The following is an 18,935-nucleotide window of genomic DNA, read 5'->3' as shown; positions in this document are numbered from 1 at the left end:
TACATTCTTTTTACATGTCCAGAATCACATTTAAGTTGGGCCCAAGTTTTATGGGTGCTGTTTTGTATTAATAGAAAATGTACACACTTTCTGCAAAAAGAAATGCACAGTACTTCATCTGTATTAGCAAAATGACATTTACAGTTTTGAAATTTATGGGAGGAATGCAGTTGCACCAAAACTGGAGAGGTAAACTTTTGTTCAGCGGGCTTTTTGATATACACACAGTTAGCTCAAACATTTCTATACAAAAGTGAATGATGGGCCCCCTGAAAATAGAAGAGCGGTAGTCAACCTACAAACATTCTAGGACTCATACGTATACATAGCTGTCTTAATTTTCTTTTTGTATCCTTCATACTACAACACCTAATTCAAGTTCCTTAGAGGTCATAGTACAAGTAGAAGACAAATGACTCTGAAATTGATATTGCTAGAACACAGTCATGACTTAAATAATTGAATAGTATTTCAAAATATGATAGCAGTAGAAATAAGTACAAACTTTTAAAAATAACAGAAGTATATAGGGTGGGATTCAGCGGATACCCTGTGCAAAAATTTCTGCAACAGGGCTTGCCCCTTGAAATTGGCTTAAGGGTAGAGGGGACAGGATACCACCCCCTAAACTGTGCAGGAGAGAAAGGACTGTTCCATCTGGCGTGTTCTGCAACGCTTGTGCAGACAGAAAGTTCACCATAGTGTGATGCTGAATTCCACTCTACACCCACCATGTTCTAAGGCATATATTTTTTTACGAAGCCCAGGAACTTAAAGGATTTTTTTTTTTTTTGTACAGAAAGTGCAACTGCAGAGGCTCTTCAACAGTTCTCATATTTCTCTGCAAAACTCTTGGTTTGTAATAATTAACCCTTTGGGATCGGGGCCAGACTACATATTACACACAGACACATATATTCAAACCTCAATGGCAGCTGCTTTAAGGGGCGGCGGGGGGGACGGGGACAACTTTAATTGGACTTATTTTTGCCAGATGATGAGTCCATCCTGCTAAGTTTCAGGTACATGCTTACTCTTACAAACCTCTCTCGACACCCCACGGGGGAAGTAGTAGCAGGAAGAGGCAGTACCGTCTTTCTTGCAGCTTCTTTTGCCCAACGGCAGGAGCCATGGGTTTCAGATACACAGATTTGTGCGTAATGTATAATTTGGCTCTCGTCTTCCCTCTTAAGACTGATGGTATAGCCCTTGACTCTAGCACAACCTCTGCCACCAAATGCATGAAGGGTTTCTTGGCGGGGGTGGGATCATGCTCACTGCCCCGAATGCTCAGCCCTCCCCATGCACCCAGAATTAATGAGAGGGGGCTCTACAAACATGCACAGGTATACATAGACACAGGACTCTTCCTTGTAATCAGGAACCCTGAACTGATGGGTTCATAATCACCAGGAAAAGCTGTAAGTGCAAAGGGATCTATCAAGGCTAAAAGCCAAGCCACCAGACAGGCAGCTAGCAGGCAGATTAACATTCTGTGGCCAGTCTATGCAATTCTGCTCCCCTCCCCAATAGGTATTTAAATAAAAAGAGGGCCCCACTCTTGTGCAGCTCTTTGGGCTCCCATTGATTAGCGACTATAAATGGTTTACGTAAGACAGATGATTTATCTTGTCTGTTTTAATGGCTTTCATATTTTCATTATCACTTTTGCAGCATCCTGTTTCTTTACACTAGGATGCTGATAGGGTTTATCAAATTTTCCACTTTAATACAGAAAAACTTGTGTCCTTTATGTAAGCTGTCTTTTCATTTTGCCTTAAAAAGAAGAAATCTGTTCCATTTTGTAGAAAACCCTAAATTAAAAAAATGGGGGAAAAAGAAGTGTTTTCCGCTACACACTGCAGTGTTTTATCTCAAGCCTGCAACATCCTTACTCCCCCCTCTTTCCTCTGCGGAATGTTCTGCGTAGGTATGGGATGCTCAGAAAACATGGCGGCAGAGAGAACTTTGAATCGCTGTATGAAGTCCACCCATCAGATCTTTAGCATTTGTTCAGCGGCTGCCAAATGATAGAGGAAATTTTCCGTAGCTGGTGGAAATCTCTTCTGCTTCAGTGCTTCAAAGTTAAGTGACGGCTTCTCTCCATCATGCAAGACCTCTGTGAAGGAGGCCAGGTTTGTCAAGATTTCTTTCGTCTTCAGTGAAATATCCTAGAGACATAAAGAGGAAATAAAAGAGAGCAAACAGGAAATGAGGGTGCCAACAACACTTCCCACTTTTCTTTGAGAGAACAGCAAACTTGGGACACCTCACTGCTCACCCCAGACTAGATCATTTATAAAAAAAGTTTAAAAAGCAGAGGTTGCAATACTAAACCTTGGGGGACTTCTACTCTACATCCCTGTACTGTCCATTTATTCTGGCTTTCCATTTCCTGTTACTTAACTAATTCTTGATGCACAAGAGGAACTCCTTTCCCCCCATTTTTGTTTACTCAGGAGTCTGGTGAGGGAGTTTGTCGTAAGCTTTTAAAAAGTTTTTGAAGTTTTTGTTAGCACAAACTGCTGTTCCTAGTGTGGGATGCAATGTAGAACAGCAGTTTGTTCCAAAATTATGCTTTCACTCTCCTCTCCCATGCAGAGGAGGAGTGTTTTGGTCCAAGGTTCATTGCCCAGCTCATTCCCTGTCACCTAAACTCTGCTTTTAGCAGATCATCTGAACCAGTGTTTTCTGATCTCAGGAAGAAAGGCAAAGGCACAACATCCTGGGCAACAGAACTGTATGAAAGGTTTGAACAGTCCAAAGATAAGGAACTTAACCTTAACAACTTGACTGTTTGATTTCTCAGGATCTTCTGCGGACTGAACGATGAGCTGACCAATTTCTTTGTGGAGTTTCCCCATCGTCATTGCCTCTGGGGATAGAGAAAAAGCTTTGTCATTCATTCCCCATTATCTAGTTCAGCAAAATACTGTAATGTGCAGTTCCAGACTATGTTATGGCTCTGGTCACAAGCAATGAGGTCAGTGGATGCCAAAAGTTTCCTGACAGCAAGACAGAGTAAATACAAATGAACTCTCACCTCCAGTATCACAGATTCTTCATACCAGTACTGAGTTAACATATTTTTGCTGCGTATGTCGTAGAAACATTGCACTGACAGAACCCTTCTTACTACCCACTTTTAGAATCTAGATTTTTTTTGCTTCTATTATGCTGTAAATTTCCTTTTCCAGTCAAGGCACGTCCTTGTGAGTATTACCATCCATTTTATCCAGTTTCCATTCATTATCAATGAAAATCACAGGCTTGTCATACTCATTAAAAAATAATATTCCCCAGTTTTCTTTAGCCTTTCTTTATTATCATTACTATTTCATAGGTGCCTGCCTTGGCATACCTTTTACAATTTTCACTTTTGTTCGAAATTAGCTTTGGCAACCACAGCATCTCCCTTTGATGTTTACTTTAATGCATGCCAATCAAAGCGTTTGGGATAAAGGAAACAACAGAACATATCCTGGGACCCAGACTGCGTAAGAGTGAGTTTGTGCAATAATTTTTTTCAACATTACGAAGTTACGCCAAATTCTTCCGAAATGTGCATCTATCAAAGTGCAAACTGCAACTTGCAAGGGATGGGGGAGGCACGTGATTCAGGCAACAAACCTTTTGCTTGCGGTGAAATGGTGATTTCACTTTCGGCCAGATTCACATATACATCATAGAGGTCTGGCCTGTTGCTCACTTCTGAGTCTATAAATCCAGCAACATAACCTGGTCAGGAAAATTTTTACCATGATTACTGAGCGAGTACATTCCAATGTGAAGTGCTTTAATAATAATTTTAAAAAATGTTTTCACCACAGTTATTTCCTTGTCTTTTAACCATCTCAAACCTGCATACCAGTGTGGAATTGCTACCAATTCCATGTCAAATTGCTTTTTAAAAAAAGGCATGTACAGAATTCCATCTGCTATTCATTGCATCTACAGAAAAATCCCAGAAGGGAGGCCAGCAACATGATATGTAACATGCATTAAATTATTTTACTTCAAAATAAAATAGAAAAGCTCTACACACAACACGATATATTGAGGGAATTTCTTTGATCAATGCTTAAAGAGGAGTTGTAAAAAAAAATGGACCAATTGATTACTCTTTAGAAAGGGAATTAAGGACTGCTTCAGAACAGCAATTTTGAGATGCTGGATTGGGACCTATTATTGGATCGCAGAAAAATAACTCAGTCAATATTTGTCAATGTGGCATTATGGGACAAAGAATGAGTAGTATCTCATTTGTGCTACTGACGTGTGATTTGCCAACCAAAAAAGAAACAACTATATTTGAAAAGTAGAATATCTGCAAACCACAGTTCTGAGAGAGGATTATTACAAGATTAATAGTATTCCATCTTTCGGTCCTATCCAGGTCAACAAAGGAGAATTTAGTTATTGTGTAGAACAGTTTATAGAACCCACCCTTCATTATCAATACCTGGGCATGTCTTTAATGCTTCCAGTTCATCATCATTCAGATGTACATGTGAATGAAGGATTGACCAGTCTTGGCGATGCCACACTAAGGCTGGTAGAGTCCTTAAGAAAATAACCAAGTCACAATTGACATTGTACTCAATACAACAGTAGCTTTCAAGGAAGACTGCTTAGCCTGTGCCTCAAAGTCTTTTGTAACCATGAAGACCAAAGCACATCACTGAAAGTTATAGGTTGTTTAATGTTTGGGATACAAACAGAGAAAGAGAAAATGCTGCATATAAATCACAAGTTGGACCTGCAACAAAAAATGTTGCAGCTGGAGTGCTCTTGCTTGTGGCTGGCTAGCTGAAACTCTGCCCACTAGCAAGATACTTGTCAGGGAACTGCCATCGGAAGGAAGGGAAGTGAAAGGGCTCACACAGGTTGGGAGAGACTCAGCAGCTGAAGAGGGAACCAGTAGGGGGAGAGGAGCTGGGCTGAGGGAAAGGGAGCTGGAGGGATGGCTCAGAGACACTTCCAGCGAAAACAGTGGGGAGGTTTCAGGACCTCCTGTAGGGACACCCACTCCTCGCCGGAAACTGTCACGCAGAGAGTCCAGAAGACGTGTTTCCGTTAAGGAGCTTTTATGTTGGAAGCGATTCCGAAAGCAACCACTGTCGGAATCTGCCAGCGACTGACGGAGCCATGTTTAAGGGGCTCCGTTACAGACAGAGGTTTGCAAACTTGACCAAACTCTGAGGGACTAGGATTTTACACACAAGCAGCTCATCGTCCCATCACAGCATTCCGACAGTCTTCGTGAGCAGCTTGTGCAGGAGAAGGCATCATGAGCAACCCAGCCGGAACCGGAGAAGCAGGAGCTGGAGCGGGTCCAAGCCTGGAAGAAAGGTACCGGGTGTTGGAGGTCCAGCTAGCGCTGCAGACGGCGAGGCTTGAGGAGAGGAGGGCTCAGGATGCAGACAAAAAGGGGAAAGACACCCAGCTCGTCAGAAAGGTACCAGGATTGGTGCAGAAGTTTGGGGGGGAGCCCAAAGACTATCATGGCTTTCGGACAGAGATGCAATATGCCCTCAATCTGCAGTTTGATGAATTCCCTGACGAGGAATCAAGAGTGGCTTTCGTGATTGGGCATCTTGAAAAGGGGGCGAGAGACTGGGTTAGACCCCTGATGGCAGCGAATAGTGACGTCCTAAAGGACACGATGAAGTTCTTTCGCGCCATGGATCTGATGTTTTCCAGCGATATTGAACAGGGAGTGGTCCGCAGACAGTTAATGGCTTGCAAACAGGGGAGCCGATCTGTCCGTGAGTACTGGACTGAATTCACCATGTTGATCCATAAATTGGGGTGGGATCTATCGGCGGAACCCATTCAAATGCTTTTTGAAGAAGGGCTTTCTTCGGCTGTGAAAGACGAACTTTCCCGGGCGCCCAGGGCGGAGTCTATGGACCAGCTGACCAAATCAGCGCTGACCATAGGAGCGCGCCAGGAGGCGAGAGCATTGGAGAGGCGGGAAGGGAAGGGGGAACGTTGGAAGGAGTTCCGCATTCCAGACATTCCAGAGCCAACTTTCCCGCCGGCAGAGCCGATGGAAATCGGAACAGCGCGCGCGCGCGCAGTTTCAAAGCCCAGTGAGGGGGGAAAGAAGGAGGGAAAAGGCGGCCGGAAATGCTATCTCTGCCAACAGCCAGGTCACTTTGCCAGAGTCTGCCCCCAGAGGAAGGAATGGCAAGGGATGGTAGGAGCTGTGGAGGGAAGAGAGGAAGAAATACCGAAGCAAGTAAAAGCCAACGCCTGGCTGCCACCGTCGGGGCACAGCAGTCAGGCCAAAGAGCAGTGAAAGTGCCCACGCCAGAACCTCCTAAACCCGCCCTAGTGATAGAAGTGGCGCTAGAGCTGCCAAACGGACACCCTCTAAAGATAAAGGCGCTGTTGGACTCAGGCAGCTCCTGCAATTTCATGAGCAAAGAGTTTGCAGCTGAACACCAGATACAGACGATCCCTTTAAGCAACCCCCTGCAGGTGACCACGATCGATGGCAGGGAGCTGTTGGGAGGAGAAGTCAGCTTGCAGACCGTCCCAATGATAATGAAGGTGGCAAGGCACACCGAACTGATAGCGTTTAATGTGGCCACCTTGGGAGGAGCTCCCATTATATTGGGGATGAGCTGGCTAGCGTTACATGATCCGCTGGTGGGCTGGCATCAGAGAGTGGTTTCTTTTGGTTCAGCACATTGCTTAGAACACTGCAAAGAGGGAAAGGGGTTGGCAGGGGCCCAAGCCACCCTAGCAGGGACTGAAGTAACGGAGAACGTGAAGGTACCACGACAATACGCAGATCTCCGCGACGTCTTCAGCGAAAGGGAAGCTGACCAATTACCCCCGCATAGACCCTTTGACTGTCAAATCAATTTACTCCCTGGGGCACAGCTCCCTGTAGGCAAGCTGTACGCCATGTCAGACAGAGAGATGCAGGAGCTAAGAGAGTTCATTGACAAGAACCTGAAGAGAGGGTTCATCAGAGAGTCCAGGGCGGTGGGGGGCAGCCCAGTGTTTTTTGTGGATAAAAAAAACACGAACAAGCCGAGGCTTGTGTGTGACTTCAGGGCCTTAAATGCAGTGTCAGAACCAGTGGCTTTCCCTATGCCCAGGATTGACGACATTTTGACAAGGGTCAGGAAGGGAAAGATTTTTACTAAACTGGACCTAAGGGGGGCGTACAACCTGATACGAATAAGGAAGGGGGATGAATGGAAAACCACCATGTTCACCCCTTTGGGGGCATTTGAATATTTAGTTATGCCCTTCGGCCTACAAGGAGGCTCCGCGTGCTTTCAATCGTTTATGAACCACGTCCTGGGGTCTTTGCTCTACAAGAATTGTGTGGCCTTCTTAGACGACGTGTTGGTGTATTCTGAGAATGAGGAGCAGCATGTGAGAGACGTCAGAGAAGTGTTGAGCAGGCTGCAAGCCAACCAGCTGTGGGTGAAACTGGAGAAGTGTCAGTTTCATACCAAGGAGGTGGAATTCCTGGGGTATCGCCTGTCAGACAAGGGATTGGCCATGGATCCCGGCAAGGTCCAGGCGGTGCTGGAATGGAAAACACCCAAAACAAGGAAGGATGTGCAGAGGTTCCTAGGATTTGGGAACTTCTATCGTAAGTTCATCCGAAACTTTGCCCACCTGACGGCGCCCATTACGGACTGTCTCAGCAGTAAGAAGAAGTTCGTTTGGACTGAGGAGGCGGAGCGAGCATTTGAGGAACTAAAAAGGGCCTTCGCCTCGGAACAACAACTCCTGCATGTGGATTTACAAAAACCGATGAGAGTGGAAACTGACGCATCAGACAGAGCGATTGGGGCGGTGCTTCTGCAGCCAGGGAAGGAGGAGTCAGAGTGGAGACCGTGTGCCTTTTTTTCGCGAAAGCTGAACAAATCCGAGAGGAACTACACGGTGTATGACCGAGAACTACTAGCCATTCATGAGGCGTTCCGGAGATGGAGGCACCTGCTAATTGGCGCACAACATAAGGTGCAAGTGTGCACTGACCACAAGAACCTAGAGTATTGGAGGACGGCACGAGTGCTCAACCAACGGCAAGTGAGATGGGCCCAGGAGTTCTCCAAATTTAACTTTGAGATTTGTTACGTGCCAGGCCCAGAGAACATTAGGGCGGACGCTCTCTCACGCAAACCTGAATATTTGGAGGAGGAGGGAGCACCCGAAGAGAGACATGTCATTCCAGAGGACCGCTGGGTGTGTGGGGCGGCATTGGTGGGACAAAGAGAACTGGTAGAGGAAACAGAGAATGATGAATACGCCCAGAATAAGCTCAGAGGTCTTAGGGGTGAGGGAGAGGAACCAGGGGGTTTCGAGGAAAGAAATGGAGCTTTGTATTACAAAGGGGCACTGTATATCCCTGAAGGAGACTTAAGGGGGAGGGTACTCAAGCAGTTGCACGACAGCCCCACGGCGGGGCATTTTGGACAACACAAAACCATGTGGTTGGTCACCAGGGAATTTTGGTGGCCTAAGGTGAGGGAAGATGTACGGGAGTATGTAAGAGGGTGTGAGCAATGCCAGCGAGCCAAAGGGGAGAGGCGAGCACCGGCGGGGCTATTAGAACCCTTACCAACCCCAGAACGACCTTGGGAGGCAGTGTCGATAGATTTTATGACTGATCTGCCGAAGTCCAAGGGAAAAACAGCCATCATGGTGGTGGTAGACCTACTAACAAAGATGTGCCACTTTGTAGCCTGCTCGCATGCAGTCACGGCGGAAGAGACAGCGAAGTTATTTGTAGAACACATTTTTAGGTTGCACGGGGTGCCATTGAGGGTGGTCTCAGACCGAGGAAAACAATTTACTTCCAGGTTCTGGAGGAAGCTCATGAGCTTACTGCAGGTGGAGGTCAACTTTTCGACTGCCCGGCACCCTGAAACCAACGGGCAGGCGGAAAGAGCAAACGGGGTCCTCCAGCAATACCTGAGGTGTTATGTCAATGACAGAGAGAATGACTGGGTAGAAAAGTTGGCGCTGGCGGAATTTGCCTACAACAATGCCGAGAATGTGTCCACAGGGATGAGCCCCTTCTTGGCTAATTATGGGTGTCATCCCAGGGCTTTCCCAGGGGGAGAAGGGGAGAGATGGGGTGTCCCGGCAGCCGAGCATTTTGTAGAAGAAATGGAAGCAATCCATCGTCAGCTCCAACTCAACTTAGAAAGGGCGAAGGAAGAATACAAGAGGCAGGCAGACAAGAACCGAAGGGAAGGTGAAACCATAAGGGTGGGAGATAGGGTGTGGCTGTCAACCCAAGGGTTGCCGTTCAAAGGAGGTTGTAAGAAATTAAGACCCAGGAGATTGGGTCCCTTTGAGGTCATTCAACAGGTCAACCCAGTGGCTTTCAGGCTCCGGTTACTCAACCACATGAAACTGCACCCAGTATTTCACAGGTCGTTACTGTCACCGTATGAGGGGGGACGAGAAGGGATGGCCACTCGGGGACCGGTCATAGAAGAAAGGGAATGCAGCAGCCATGTGGCAGAAATCCTCGACGCCAGATGGAAGGGGAATCAGGTGGAGTATTTGGTAGCGTGGGAAGGAGAACCGGAGTCAGAAAACACTTGGGTAATGGCAGAAGATATCAATGACGAGGTATTGATAGAAACGTTCCATCAAAGGTTCCCAAGGAAACCTCAGCCTGTGGAGAGGTTCCGGAGGGAATACTTTGGGACCACCGATGAGGAGGAGGAGTTGGAAGGATTCTCGGAATCGGAAGGGGAAGGGGAGATGGACTCTGAGGAGGAGGAGTACTTCGAGACCAGGAACCGCAACAGGTGGAGAGAAGTGTTCGGGACATCGGAAGATGAAGGAAGTTCATTCCGGGGTTTTGCCTCCTCACCGCCCGTAGAGGAGGGGGCGAGAGGGGATGAAGGGGGCCCTGGAGGGGAGGTGGATGTCAGGGAACTGCCATCGGAAGGAAGGGAAGTGAAAGGGCTCACACAGGTTGGGAGAGACTCAGCAGCTGAAGAGGGAACCAGTAGGGGGAGAGGAGCTGGGCTGAGGGAAAGGGAGCTGGAGGGATGGCTCAGAGACACTTCCAGCGAAAACAGTGGGGAGGTTTCAGGACCTCCTGTAGGGACACCCACTCCTCGCCGGAAACTGTCACGCAGAGAGTCCAGAAGACGTGTTTCCGTTAAGGAGCTTTTATGTTGGAAGCGATTCCGAAAGCAACCACTGTCGGAATCTGCCAGCGACTGACGGAGCCATGTTTAAGGGGCTCCGTTACAGACAGAGGTTTGCAAACTTGACCAAACTCTGAGGGACTAGGATTTTACACACAAGCAGCTCATCGTCCCATCACAATACTCTATTCCATTTTTCACCCATCTTTTTCCATCATCATCCCAGCTCTAAAAGCCAGTCAGCATTCCAGGGCTAGTGGGCATGCTCAGTCCTCATTAGGATGTTTTTGAGTCTCCCCATCCCCTCACAAAGGTCTCCCCCCAAAAAAATTATTTGAAGTTCTACAAACATTGCTGCTCCTCCAAGCCCTTTGGTATCTCCCTCATTTGTGTGAATGGTGCTGTTTTGGATATGTAGGAATTGGCACTAGAACATTACAGGTAGCTTGCATCTTATGTCAGAGTTCAGTTTCGGGGGTTCCATACATATAAGCAAAAACGTGTAAAGCCAGGAACCTGTGGAACCAGCCCTACCACAAGGTGTTTAGCCAACTTTGGAAAGGGGGATGTGAGGGCTCTGGCAGGGTCCTAGAGCCCTTCCTCCTCTCCAAAGTCCTGCGAGTGTTTGCCTACCTTTGGAAAGAAGGGAGGGCTCTAGGACTCTGCCAAGCCGTCACGTCTTCATCTCAAAGCGAGTAATCTTGCAAATCTGCTCAGGTGGTTGAGGGGAAATAAATGAATGGAGAGTAGGTTTCATTTGCTCTCCATTTATTTATTTATCCCACCCCCAGCCTGCACAAAGCTGCCATCATGTAAGTTAAATAAGTGTAAGATGCAAGTTACCTGTATTAATGAATATGACCATACTCATGATCAATGAAAACAAAACGAAGCATGCTTGGTGAACTTTTTTAGTTCACCTGGGTGCTGTACCTTGTAAATTCCTGGATGGCTTCTAATCTGGGGTGATATACTACAATTCTTTTCTTTAACATGAGTGCAGTATACAGGATGACTATTTCCATTCCAAATTGAGATACTATATCTAGAACAGGAGATGGAAAAATAGGATTTTAGTAATGAAAGGAAGCAGACTTCTATACAACTTGCAACAACCTAAGTATTAGGATTGGATGAGAGATCATGAGAAAGTTGTTTTATAACAGGAAATGGAGCTTACTTCTGTCAGGCGCTACATTTGATGTTATTTTGCAAAGTGACTCTGGTGTTGTGAATACGCTTGTGCATACAGTTATTCTTGCTATTTTTAATGTACTATAATGCAGTTATAACTTGTATGAATTAGAGGACGAGTGAATGTTTGGAAAGGTGGCCCAAGTCAGGAAAAGCAAGCTCCAGTGGTTGATGGATATAAGCAGGGCATTGTTTTAAGTGAAACATCAGGTTGAAGACAAACAACATTCCTTGGGAGATGAAACTGCATGTTCCAGGACATCTGTGTTCAATTGCCTAGACCCTAAAGGCACTGCGATAAGGACAGAGAGATAAGCACAGAGATTATGACCTTCGAGTCACATTGCTGGAAAAAGCCTTGCAATTCTAGAGGAATTCAGGTGGGGGGTCGGAAAAATAACGCAATGATCTTGCAATCTCCAAAACTTTCCAAGTTGGCCTTGCAGTGCAGAGAATATCTGCCATCAAGACGAAGCTATGCAAGCCAAAGACTGAACTGAGGATATAAGAACTGGGGAGGCAAAAACTGTGAAATCTTTGGGTGAAAACCTAAGGAGCAACATAGCGTTTCCTCCTCACCCCACTGCACTATTTCTCTGTGTGCTACTAAGCTGTCCACTTAGGAAACATTCACACCATTCATTTAAAGCACCATGACACCATTTTAAACAGTCATGTCTTCTCCAAAAAGAATTATGGAAGCTGAAATTTTCTAAGGGTGCCAAGACTCCTATACTCCTCCCAGAGCTATACTTTCCAAAGTGGTTTAACAATCAATCCCTCTTCACTGGGAACTCTGGGAATTGTAGCTCTGGTGGAGGGGGACTAGGCATCTCCTAACAACTCAGCAGCCTTAACAAACTACAGCTCTCAGAATTGTTGGGGGGGAAGCCATGACTATTTAAAATGGTATCATAGTGCTTTAGAGGTCTAGTGTGAATGTGGTTTTAGCCACAACATTATTGGGTAACTAGATTCCTGCAGAGAGTGAATCTGAATGTGCTTTATCAACTGAGTGCTCTTCAACAGATGAAACTAATAAATAACTTCTGAAAACTAGTACTGTTCCCATGACACTTCCAAGAGTACATGTTTGGGACTGGGGCAAAATCATCCCCTAAGCTTTAGAAAAAATTCTTCCCACCTTTGATTGAGCCTGCAAGGTAAGCTTTTCTGACATCAAAATCTTTGCTCAGGAAAGATCCGTTTTCTTCACTCTGGCAGATCCCCTTTGTAAGGACAGAAATATAGCTCTCCATCATTTTTGCAGGACTCCCATATTTCAGGTATATTCTTGAAAAATAAACATAATGAAACAAGTTTTTTATGTCTTCACAAAAAAACCCCCAAAGAGAATTGAAAAAAAACAAGCCAGCACTTTCTAGGACAACAGCCCTAAGATACGTTCACTGTTAATTAAGATTAAAGACTCACACACAGGTTTGTCTTTCTCAATCTATGGTTTGCTTAATACACTATTTATTAAAATGTTTATAGCCCACCTTTCCGCCAGAGACCCTCAAGGCAGCTTACAACACAAAATTTAAAAAGAATTAAAGAATTATTGACAACAGCTGCAAGAAAACAGCCAAAATGAAATTACAGCAATGAACAAAAATGAATGCTATCTTTAAAAGCCATGTTTTAGCTGCTAAAAGGCAAATAAGGAGGTAGCCCAATGGCCTAGCTGGGAGTCATACTAGAATCTAGCCCAGGGATGGGGACTCTGCAGCAGTTCACCTATTGTTGGATCACAACTCCCATCATCCTTGACCATTTGATACACTACCTCAGATTGATAGGAAATAGCATCAAACAACTTGTTCAGGGCCACAGCTTCCCCATCCCTGGCTTGGCAATGCAGTCAAAAAGGCCCCACCGTGCTACCCAGTCTGATGGATTTTATAGGGTGGGGGGAGGGGGAGGAAATCAACAAGTCTTCAACTGTTGAATGGAGGGCTTGAGTGGGCAGCTGGACCCAAACCAGCACTTTGAACTGAGCATGGAAGCACAATGGGAGCCAGTGCTGCTGAGACAGTGTCATGATCGGGACACTTCCTGACCGCCTGACAAGCTGTGCTGTGAAGCTTCTGAAGGCTCTTCAAAGGCAATTCTGTGCCGTGTTTCAATTGATAAATCCCAAATAGATGCCCACCACAGAACATCAGTTCTGGTGCAAAAACGATTCTTTGATTTAAGCTAGTGTCTGCTAGAACACACTGCACGCACAGCCCTAAAAGAGGTTACCCCTCCCATGTGAGACAGCAAGCTGGATAGCATCTTCTAAGATAAATGATGTGCACTTTTAACAGGCAAATACACAATTAAATAATCTATTAAAAATCTACTGCCTAATTCATAGGGAGCACTTTTCTAGTTAACCAAAAGTTTTAAAAAACTTATCTACCAAACCTGTAGTATAAAACACAGCAGTTATACACACCGACAGAGGATCCTAGTGAAGGCTGCATATTTCTCTGGGTTAAAGTCTTTGGTAGTCAGGACAATGGAAAAATGGGTCACCTATCCAACACACAGGAAAAAGAAAAGGTTGCTTGATACGCCATTATAAACACCATACTGTAAACATGGACATTATAGCAACACCAGGAGGATCAGCTCACCAAATCTCATCGAAATACAGTAAATCGAGACAAAATTAAATCAGTTCAGTTGTTCATATGATCTGCCAAGTGCTAAGAAATGCCTTCTACCATTCCACTTCAAATCCCATGAGTGTTGCGGGGGATAACGCAAAGAATCACCCATTAGATGGGGAAGCATGTCCATTTGCCCCTTTGCAAGAAATAAGCAAGTTCAACACTGTTTTTGGAGCTCACAACAAGACCTAAGAGTTTCGTTGCATTTCCAAAGATGGAGCAGTGAGGAGGATGCTTCACTCGACTGCAAAAGTGTGTTCAAGATTTGACCGTCTTATCTCTTTTTTCTTTTTCTTCCTTTTTTCAGAGCAAAGCGTTAGGCATTTGAAACAGCACTTGCACAGCATCCAAAGCACGTTCAACCACGTAAAGGTGCTGTAGATCACTCATGGTATTTATACCCCACCCTGACACCTTCAGGTGAAGCAGGGAATGGAGTTGCAGTGGTAGGAAGAAGCTAAACAAACATACATTAAGTGTAAAAACAAATCTGCAGAGACATTTTAATAAACGCAAATAGAGGTTTTTAAACCACAGCACTCTTTTCTATATTCCTCATTATTCCCATTCATCAGAATGCTTATTTTTGTTGCTTCCAGAACACTCTCCTAACTGCTACTTTATTCCTTCACCTCCCATTCTTGCGTATGGGATAATCTGCTCAGGGTTTGGGAGTTGGCTTGGGGTTGGTTTTTTTTGCAACTTTCTCAGGTACAGTGGTACCTTGGGTTACATATGCTTCAGGTTACAGACTCCGCTAATCCAGAAATAGTACCTCGGGTTAAGAACTTTGCTTCAGGATGAGAACAGAAATCGTGCTCCGGCGGCGCAGCAGCAGCAGCAGGAGGCCCCATTAGCTAAAGTGGTGCTTCAGGTTAAGAACAGTTTCAGGTTAAAAACGGACCTCCGGAACAAATTAAGTACTTAACCTGAAGTACCAGTGTATTACTGAGCTGCAACACGACATTGGTGACAGATTCATTTACAATCCACCTTGAAATAGCCATCAGGTTTTGAATCCACCGATTTATAATCTACAGTGCAACACTATGCATGGTTGCTCTAAAGTAAGCCCTGCCTCAGCCTCAGTTGATCACCCAAGGCCTCAACATCCAGCTCAGTTGTATGGGCCACAAACCTTACATGCTAGTACATAGGAACACTGCTATAAATGGCACAAGAATGGGCAGCTGGAAAGGGCAGGTTGATAAGCTGTGCCTAAACCAGTTGTGTTATAATACGGAAAACCTACTCTTTGTTCCCCACCCTAATGACCATGAATTCTAGACAGATTTCCCATGTAGGTTTCAGTGGAAATGTGTATTAGTGGGATAATATGGCTTTTAGTTTTCGCTATTTATTTAAAGATTTTTTTATTCTGCTCTTCAGCCAAAAAAAGGCTCTCAGATCAACTAAAAAAAACTAACAGCCAGGCTTACAGACTAAAAAGACATGAGTCAAAAAGAAAACGGACTGGGATGGAGGGAGGAAACTGTAAACATATGCATGGCCATGCAGTTAGGCAATGTATTTGAAAACTCTCCAGGGCCACCTAAAATTAAGAGCAATATGATATTTATTTACACAGTGGTACCTCGCAAGACGAATGCCTCTCAAGACGAAAAACTCGCAAGACGAAAGAGTTTTTGGTTTTTTGAGTTGCTTCGCGAGACGAATTTCCCTATGGGCTTGCTTCACAAGACGGAAACGTCTTGCAAGTTTGTTTCCTTTTTCTTAAAACCGTTACAGTAATACAGGGTGCATTGCTTGAAGAGGTGCAGTTGCGACTTGACTTCGGGGAGCAACTCATAGCACGCGGTGTGGTAGCCTTTTTTGAGGTTTTTGAAGATTTTTTTGAAAAAATTGAAACCGTGCTTCGCAAGACGAAAAAATTCGCAAGACGAAAAAACTCGCAGAACGAATTAATTTCGTCTTGCGAGGCACCACTGTATGTAAAACAATGTAGACACTAAGGCATATAATATAGGCCATGCCTGGCAAGGATTCCTAAACCCAGTATTAGTAAGTTTATAGCAAGTGTTTAACAATGGATGTGCTGGATAAGATATTTCTGTATCAAGCTCCTTTCTCCAATATTTCCATCCTACCTTTTTCAAGGCTGAAGAATCTGGTACTTCCATGGTTGTAACATAAAACCACGTCAGCCTGTATTGACCAAATGCGAACGAGCGAAGCTGTTTGCTTTCATCTGTAAGGCAGCATTTTCTCAACAAGAGGTCCCTTAATTCAGTTGTTGTAGAAGGATAGCACCAGACCCACAGAGCATCTCCATTGGTATCTTTTTCTATGGTGGAAAGATGTTCACTGTGAGAATGCCAACAGCAGCAAGGAAGTAAATTGATTGGTTAATCAGATCTGTTGGCTGCAATCACCTTTAACACCTGCATTTTACACACACTAAAGCTTTTGGTTTCCGCTAACATCTATTACAAACTTAATTCACTTCTTCTGTTTTAGATGTATGCTGCAACATACACAAATGCCTTATTTACATTAAAATATGAGGTCATGACCTATGGTGCTCAGGGTAGAGATTCTGCAGTAGTATTACTGAAAACTACGAACCATTCCCACCCCCTGCTGCAACTAATAGGGCAATCTAAACCTCAGCCAGGTCAGTGGTCAAATATGACAAGAATCAGTGCCACACCCACAGCCCTGTTCCTCATGCTGGCTGCCATGGAAAGCAGAGGAGGGGGCAGGTAAATTTGGATCAAGTGTCATCAAGTGATAGCAGTGGGGCTGGCTCAGGATCCAGTGGATCCTGGGCTGTTTTAGCTCCTTCCCCACCAAATGTCCCTTGTCTTGATCCTGCTGGCAGGCATAGGCAAAAGGACACCACTGCCAAATTCTAAACCCACCCACACCCGGACTGGCACAAATTACTTTTGGATTGTAGCCTAAGCCTGTAATTGTAGTCTAAGCACTTGCAGCTAAAACAATTGTACACCACTGCCCTGTTTTTCCCTTCCTCTGTGCACCCCTTGTACTGAATTTTAGACTGTACGCTCCTCAGGGCAGGGACCTGCCCTCTTGAACTCTGAAGAGCAACAGACACACTGATGGCACTAAAAGAAAGAAAGAAAAGCAAATGAAACTACTGACTCATTTCCTAAGTTTCAGAAGCACTCTCAAGCAGATGACTTAAAAAAAATATGGAGTGCACCATTACACACAGTGACTTTAATAAACCACACTTATGTTGACAAGTCAAGGAATATGCACATATGGGTCATTTAGAAAAATATGTCAGTTGCTAGATCTTCATAATCACAGCAGTATGGATAAGACTGCAAGTTCACATGCCTAGATCTATAAGGTCTTCTTTTGTACATCAGCACAGGGGAGGGAACTATAAGTGACAGGCGACGTTACAGGCAAGGCTGATGGAAAGCAAGTCCTGATAGGGTCTACGAACACACGCTAAGGGAGCAAACACGAACTCCCCAGCCTTAAATTAATCCGGAATAGCTTCCCCTCCACAAATAGCCGTGTACTGAAGAAGCGAAACACCCGCCCTCTGATCATTCGCCCATACTCCCGATTTGGCATACGGGGTATTATCGATCAGTGGCACTAAGCAGGCAGGAAAGGAAGAGGAAATTGCCCATCTCCATCAGTGCACGAACTACCGCCTATTCTCGGGGTGGGGGGAGCGGGGATTTGTGGAGCGGGGGCCGGAGCGAGAGAGAGGCAGCGGGGCGCGATCCTGCTCCCTCCCAGCTGTTTCCCTGCAATGCGCAGCAGGGAAGCGGGGGACGCGGGCGCGCTTACCAATCAGCCCCACACTCAGCAGCAGCTGAGCCTCGGTCTCTGCCATCTTCCTCCTCCCTTCTCCAGGACCCCGCCTATTTCCTGAGAGCCTTCCCCGGCCCCATCCTGGGCCTCCTAGAGCGAGAGAAAGCCAGTCCTCCCCGCCTCCTGGCTTCCGGTTCCACTGGGGAACTCCATTTTACGCGCAAAGAGCGGGAGGAGGAGGAGAAAGCGCCTGCTTTCCGTTTAGCTTTGGCTTGAAACCTCTCTGCCTCTCGATCTATCAATCCAAAGGAGCGTAGGAGATGGCAATTTCACTAGATATAAATTTGCTGGAAAGTTGTTTTCCGACAGGGTATTTTTTTTTTAATGCTATGTTGCCTCTTGATTATAGAAGCCTATTTTAGTATTAAGCAGCATATTGTTTAAAGGTTTTAATTACTTACATAAAGCAGGGCACGAATTTATGTAATATTATTTATTTATTTCACGAATAAATAAAAAAGTAAGTTAATACAGCAGTTCAGTATTTTCTGACACATGCCTTGGTAAAGGTAAAGGTACCCCTGACTGTTAGGTCCAGTCGCAGACGACTCTGAGGTTGCGGCGCTCATCTTGCTCTATAGGCCGAGGGAGCCGGCGTTTGTCCACAGACAGCTTCCGGGTCATGTGGCCAGCATGACTAAGCTGCTTCTGGCGAACCAGAGCAGTGCACAGAAATGCCGTTTATCTACTTGCCGGAGTGGTACCTATTTATCTACTTGCACTTTGACATGCTTTCGAACTGCTAGGTGGGCAGGAGCAGGGACCAAACAATGGGCGCTCACCCACTGACCTTCTGATCAGCAATCCCTAGGCTCAGACCACAGCGCCACTTGCGTCCCTCTTGACACATGCCTTAGTGCATCTTAATTCTGTTCCAGCACAACACAAAAGTCTCCAACTGGCCATAGGTGTTTGTTGTCCACGTCTTCTAAAGGGGGGCTGTTATTGTCAAAGTTTTTGCCAAGCACTCTTAGTCATCCATTGCTGGTGAAATTGATTTTCTCAATAAGCATCAATATTTTTTAAAAAAACAAACTCCCATTGTTTCAGCTGATTTTTAGAGATGGCCACTTAGCGCAATGATTTTATTTGAAATATTGATGTATTATATCCT

At 45.3% G+C, this 18,935-nt stretch overlaps 1 protein-coding gene across 3 annotated transcripts; it reads right to left on the bottom strand.

Moving 5' to 3' along the window:
* Positions 1-121: 121 nt before the first annotated feature.
* On the bottom strand, positions 122-17,938 carry DENND10 (DENN domain containing 10). 3 transcript variants are annotated; one of them, XM_081005316.1, is made up of 10 exons: positions 17,798-17,902; positions 16,974-17,091; positions 16,111-16,307; positions 13,786-13,865; positions 12,487-12,635; positions 11,082-11,193; positions 4,463-4,563; positions 3,631-3,738; positions 2,781-2,875; positions 122-2,171 (listed from the first exon to the last, which is right to left on the bottom strand). In XM_081005316.1, the coding sequence occupies exons 3-10, from the start codon at positions 16,141-16,143 to the stop codon at positions 1,995-1,997; spliced, it is 855 nt and encodes a 284-aa protein (XP_080861442.1). In that variant the 5' UTR covers positions 16,144-16,307; positions 16,974-17,091; positions 17,798-17,902; the 3' UTR covers positions 122-1,994. The 3 variants fall into 3 exon arrangements, with proteins under 3 accessions (XP_080861442.1, XP_080861440.1, XP_080861441.1); XM_081005314.1 differs by lacking the exon at positions 16,974-17,091 and having other exon boundaries at positions 17,798-17,938; XM_081005315.1 differs by lacking the exon at positions 16,974-17,091 and having other exon boundaries at positions 16,111-16,327; positions 17,798-17,930.
* Between the last annotated feature and the right edge of the window lie 997 nt (positions 17,939-18,935).

Source organism: Podarcis pityusensis (assembly GCF_964106645.2).
Source record: "Podarcis pityusensis genome assembly, chromosome: 5".
In the NCBI taxonomy this organism is placed as follows: Eukaryota; Metazoa; Chordata; class Lepidosauria; order Squamata; family Lacertidae; genus Podarcis; species Podarcis pityusensis.
This window is presented reverse-complemented; position numbering and strand designations above follow the sequence as displayed.

Coding starts and splice junctions, on each gene's coding strand:
- DENND10 (XM_081005314.1), bottom strand. CDS start 17,843: ATGGCAGAGACCGAGGCTCAGCTGCTGCTGAGTGTGGGGCTGATTG. Junction 16,308..17,797: donor GCTGAGTGTGGGGCTGATTG/GTAAGCGCGCCC, acceptor TTTCCACCATAG/AAAAAGATACCAATGGAGAT. Junction 12,636..13,785: donor TTCACTAGGATCCTCTGTCG/GTGTGTATAACT, acceptor TTATTTTTCAAG/AATATACCTGAAATATGGGA.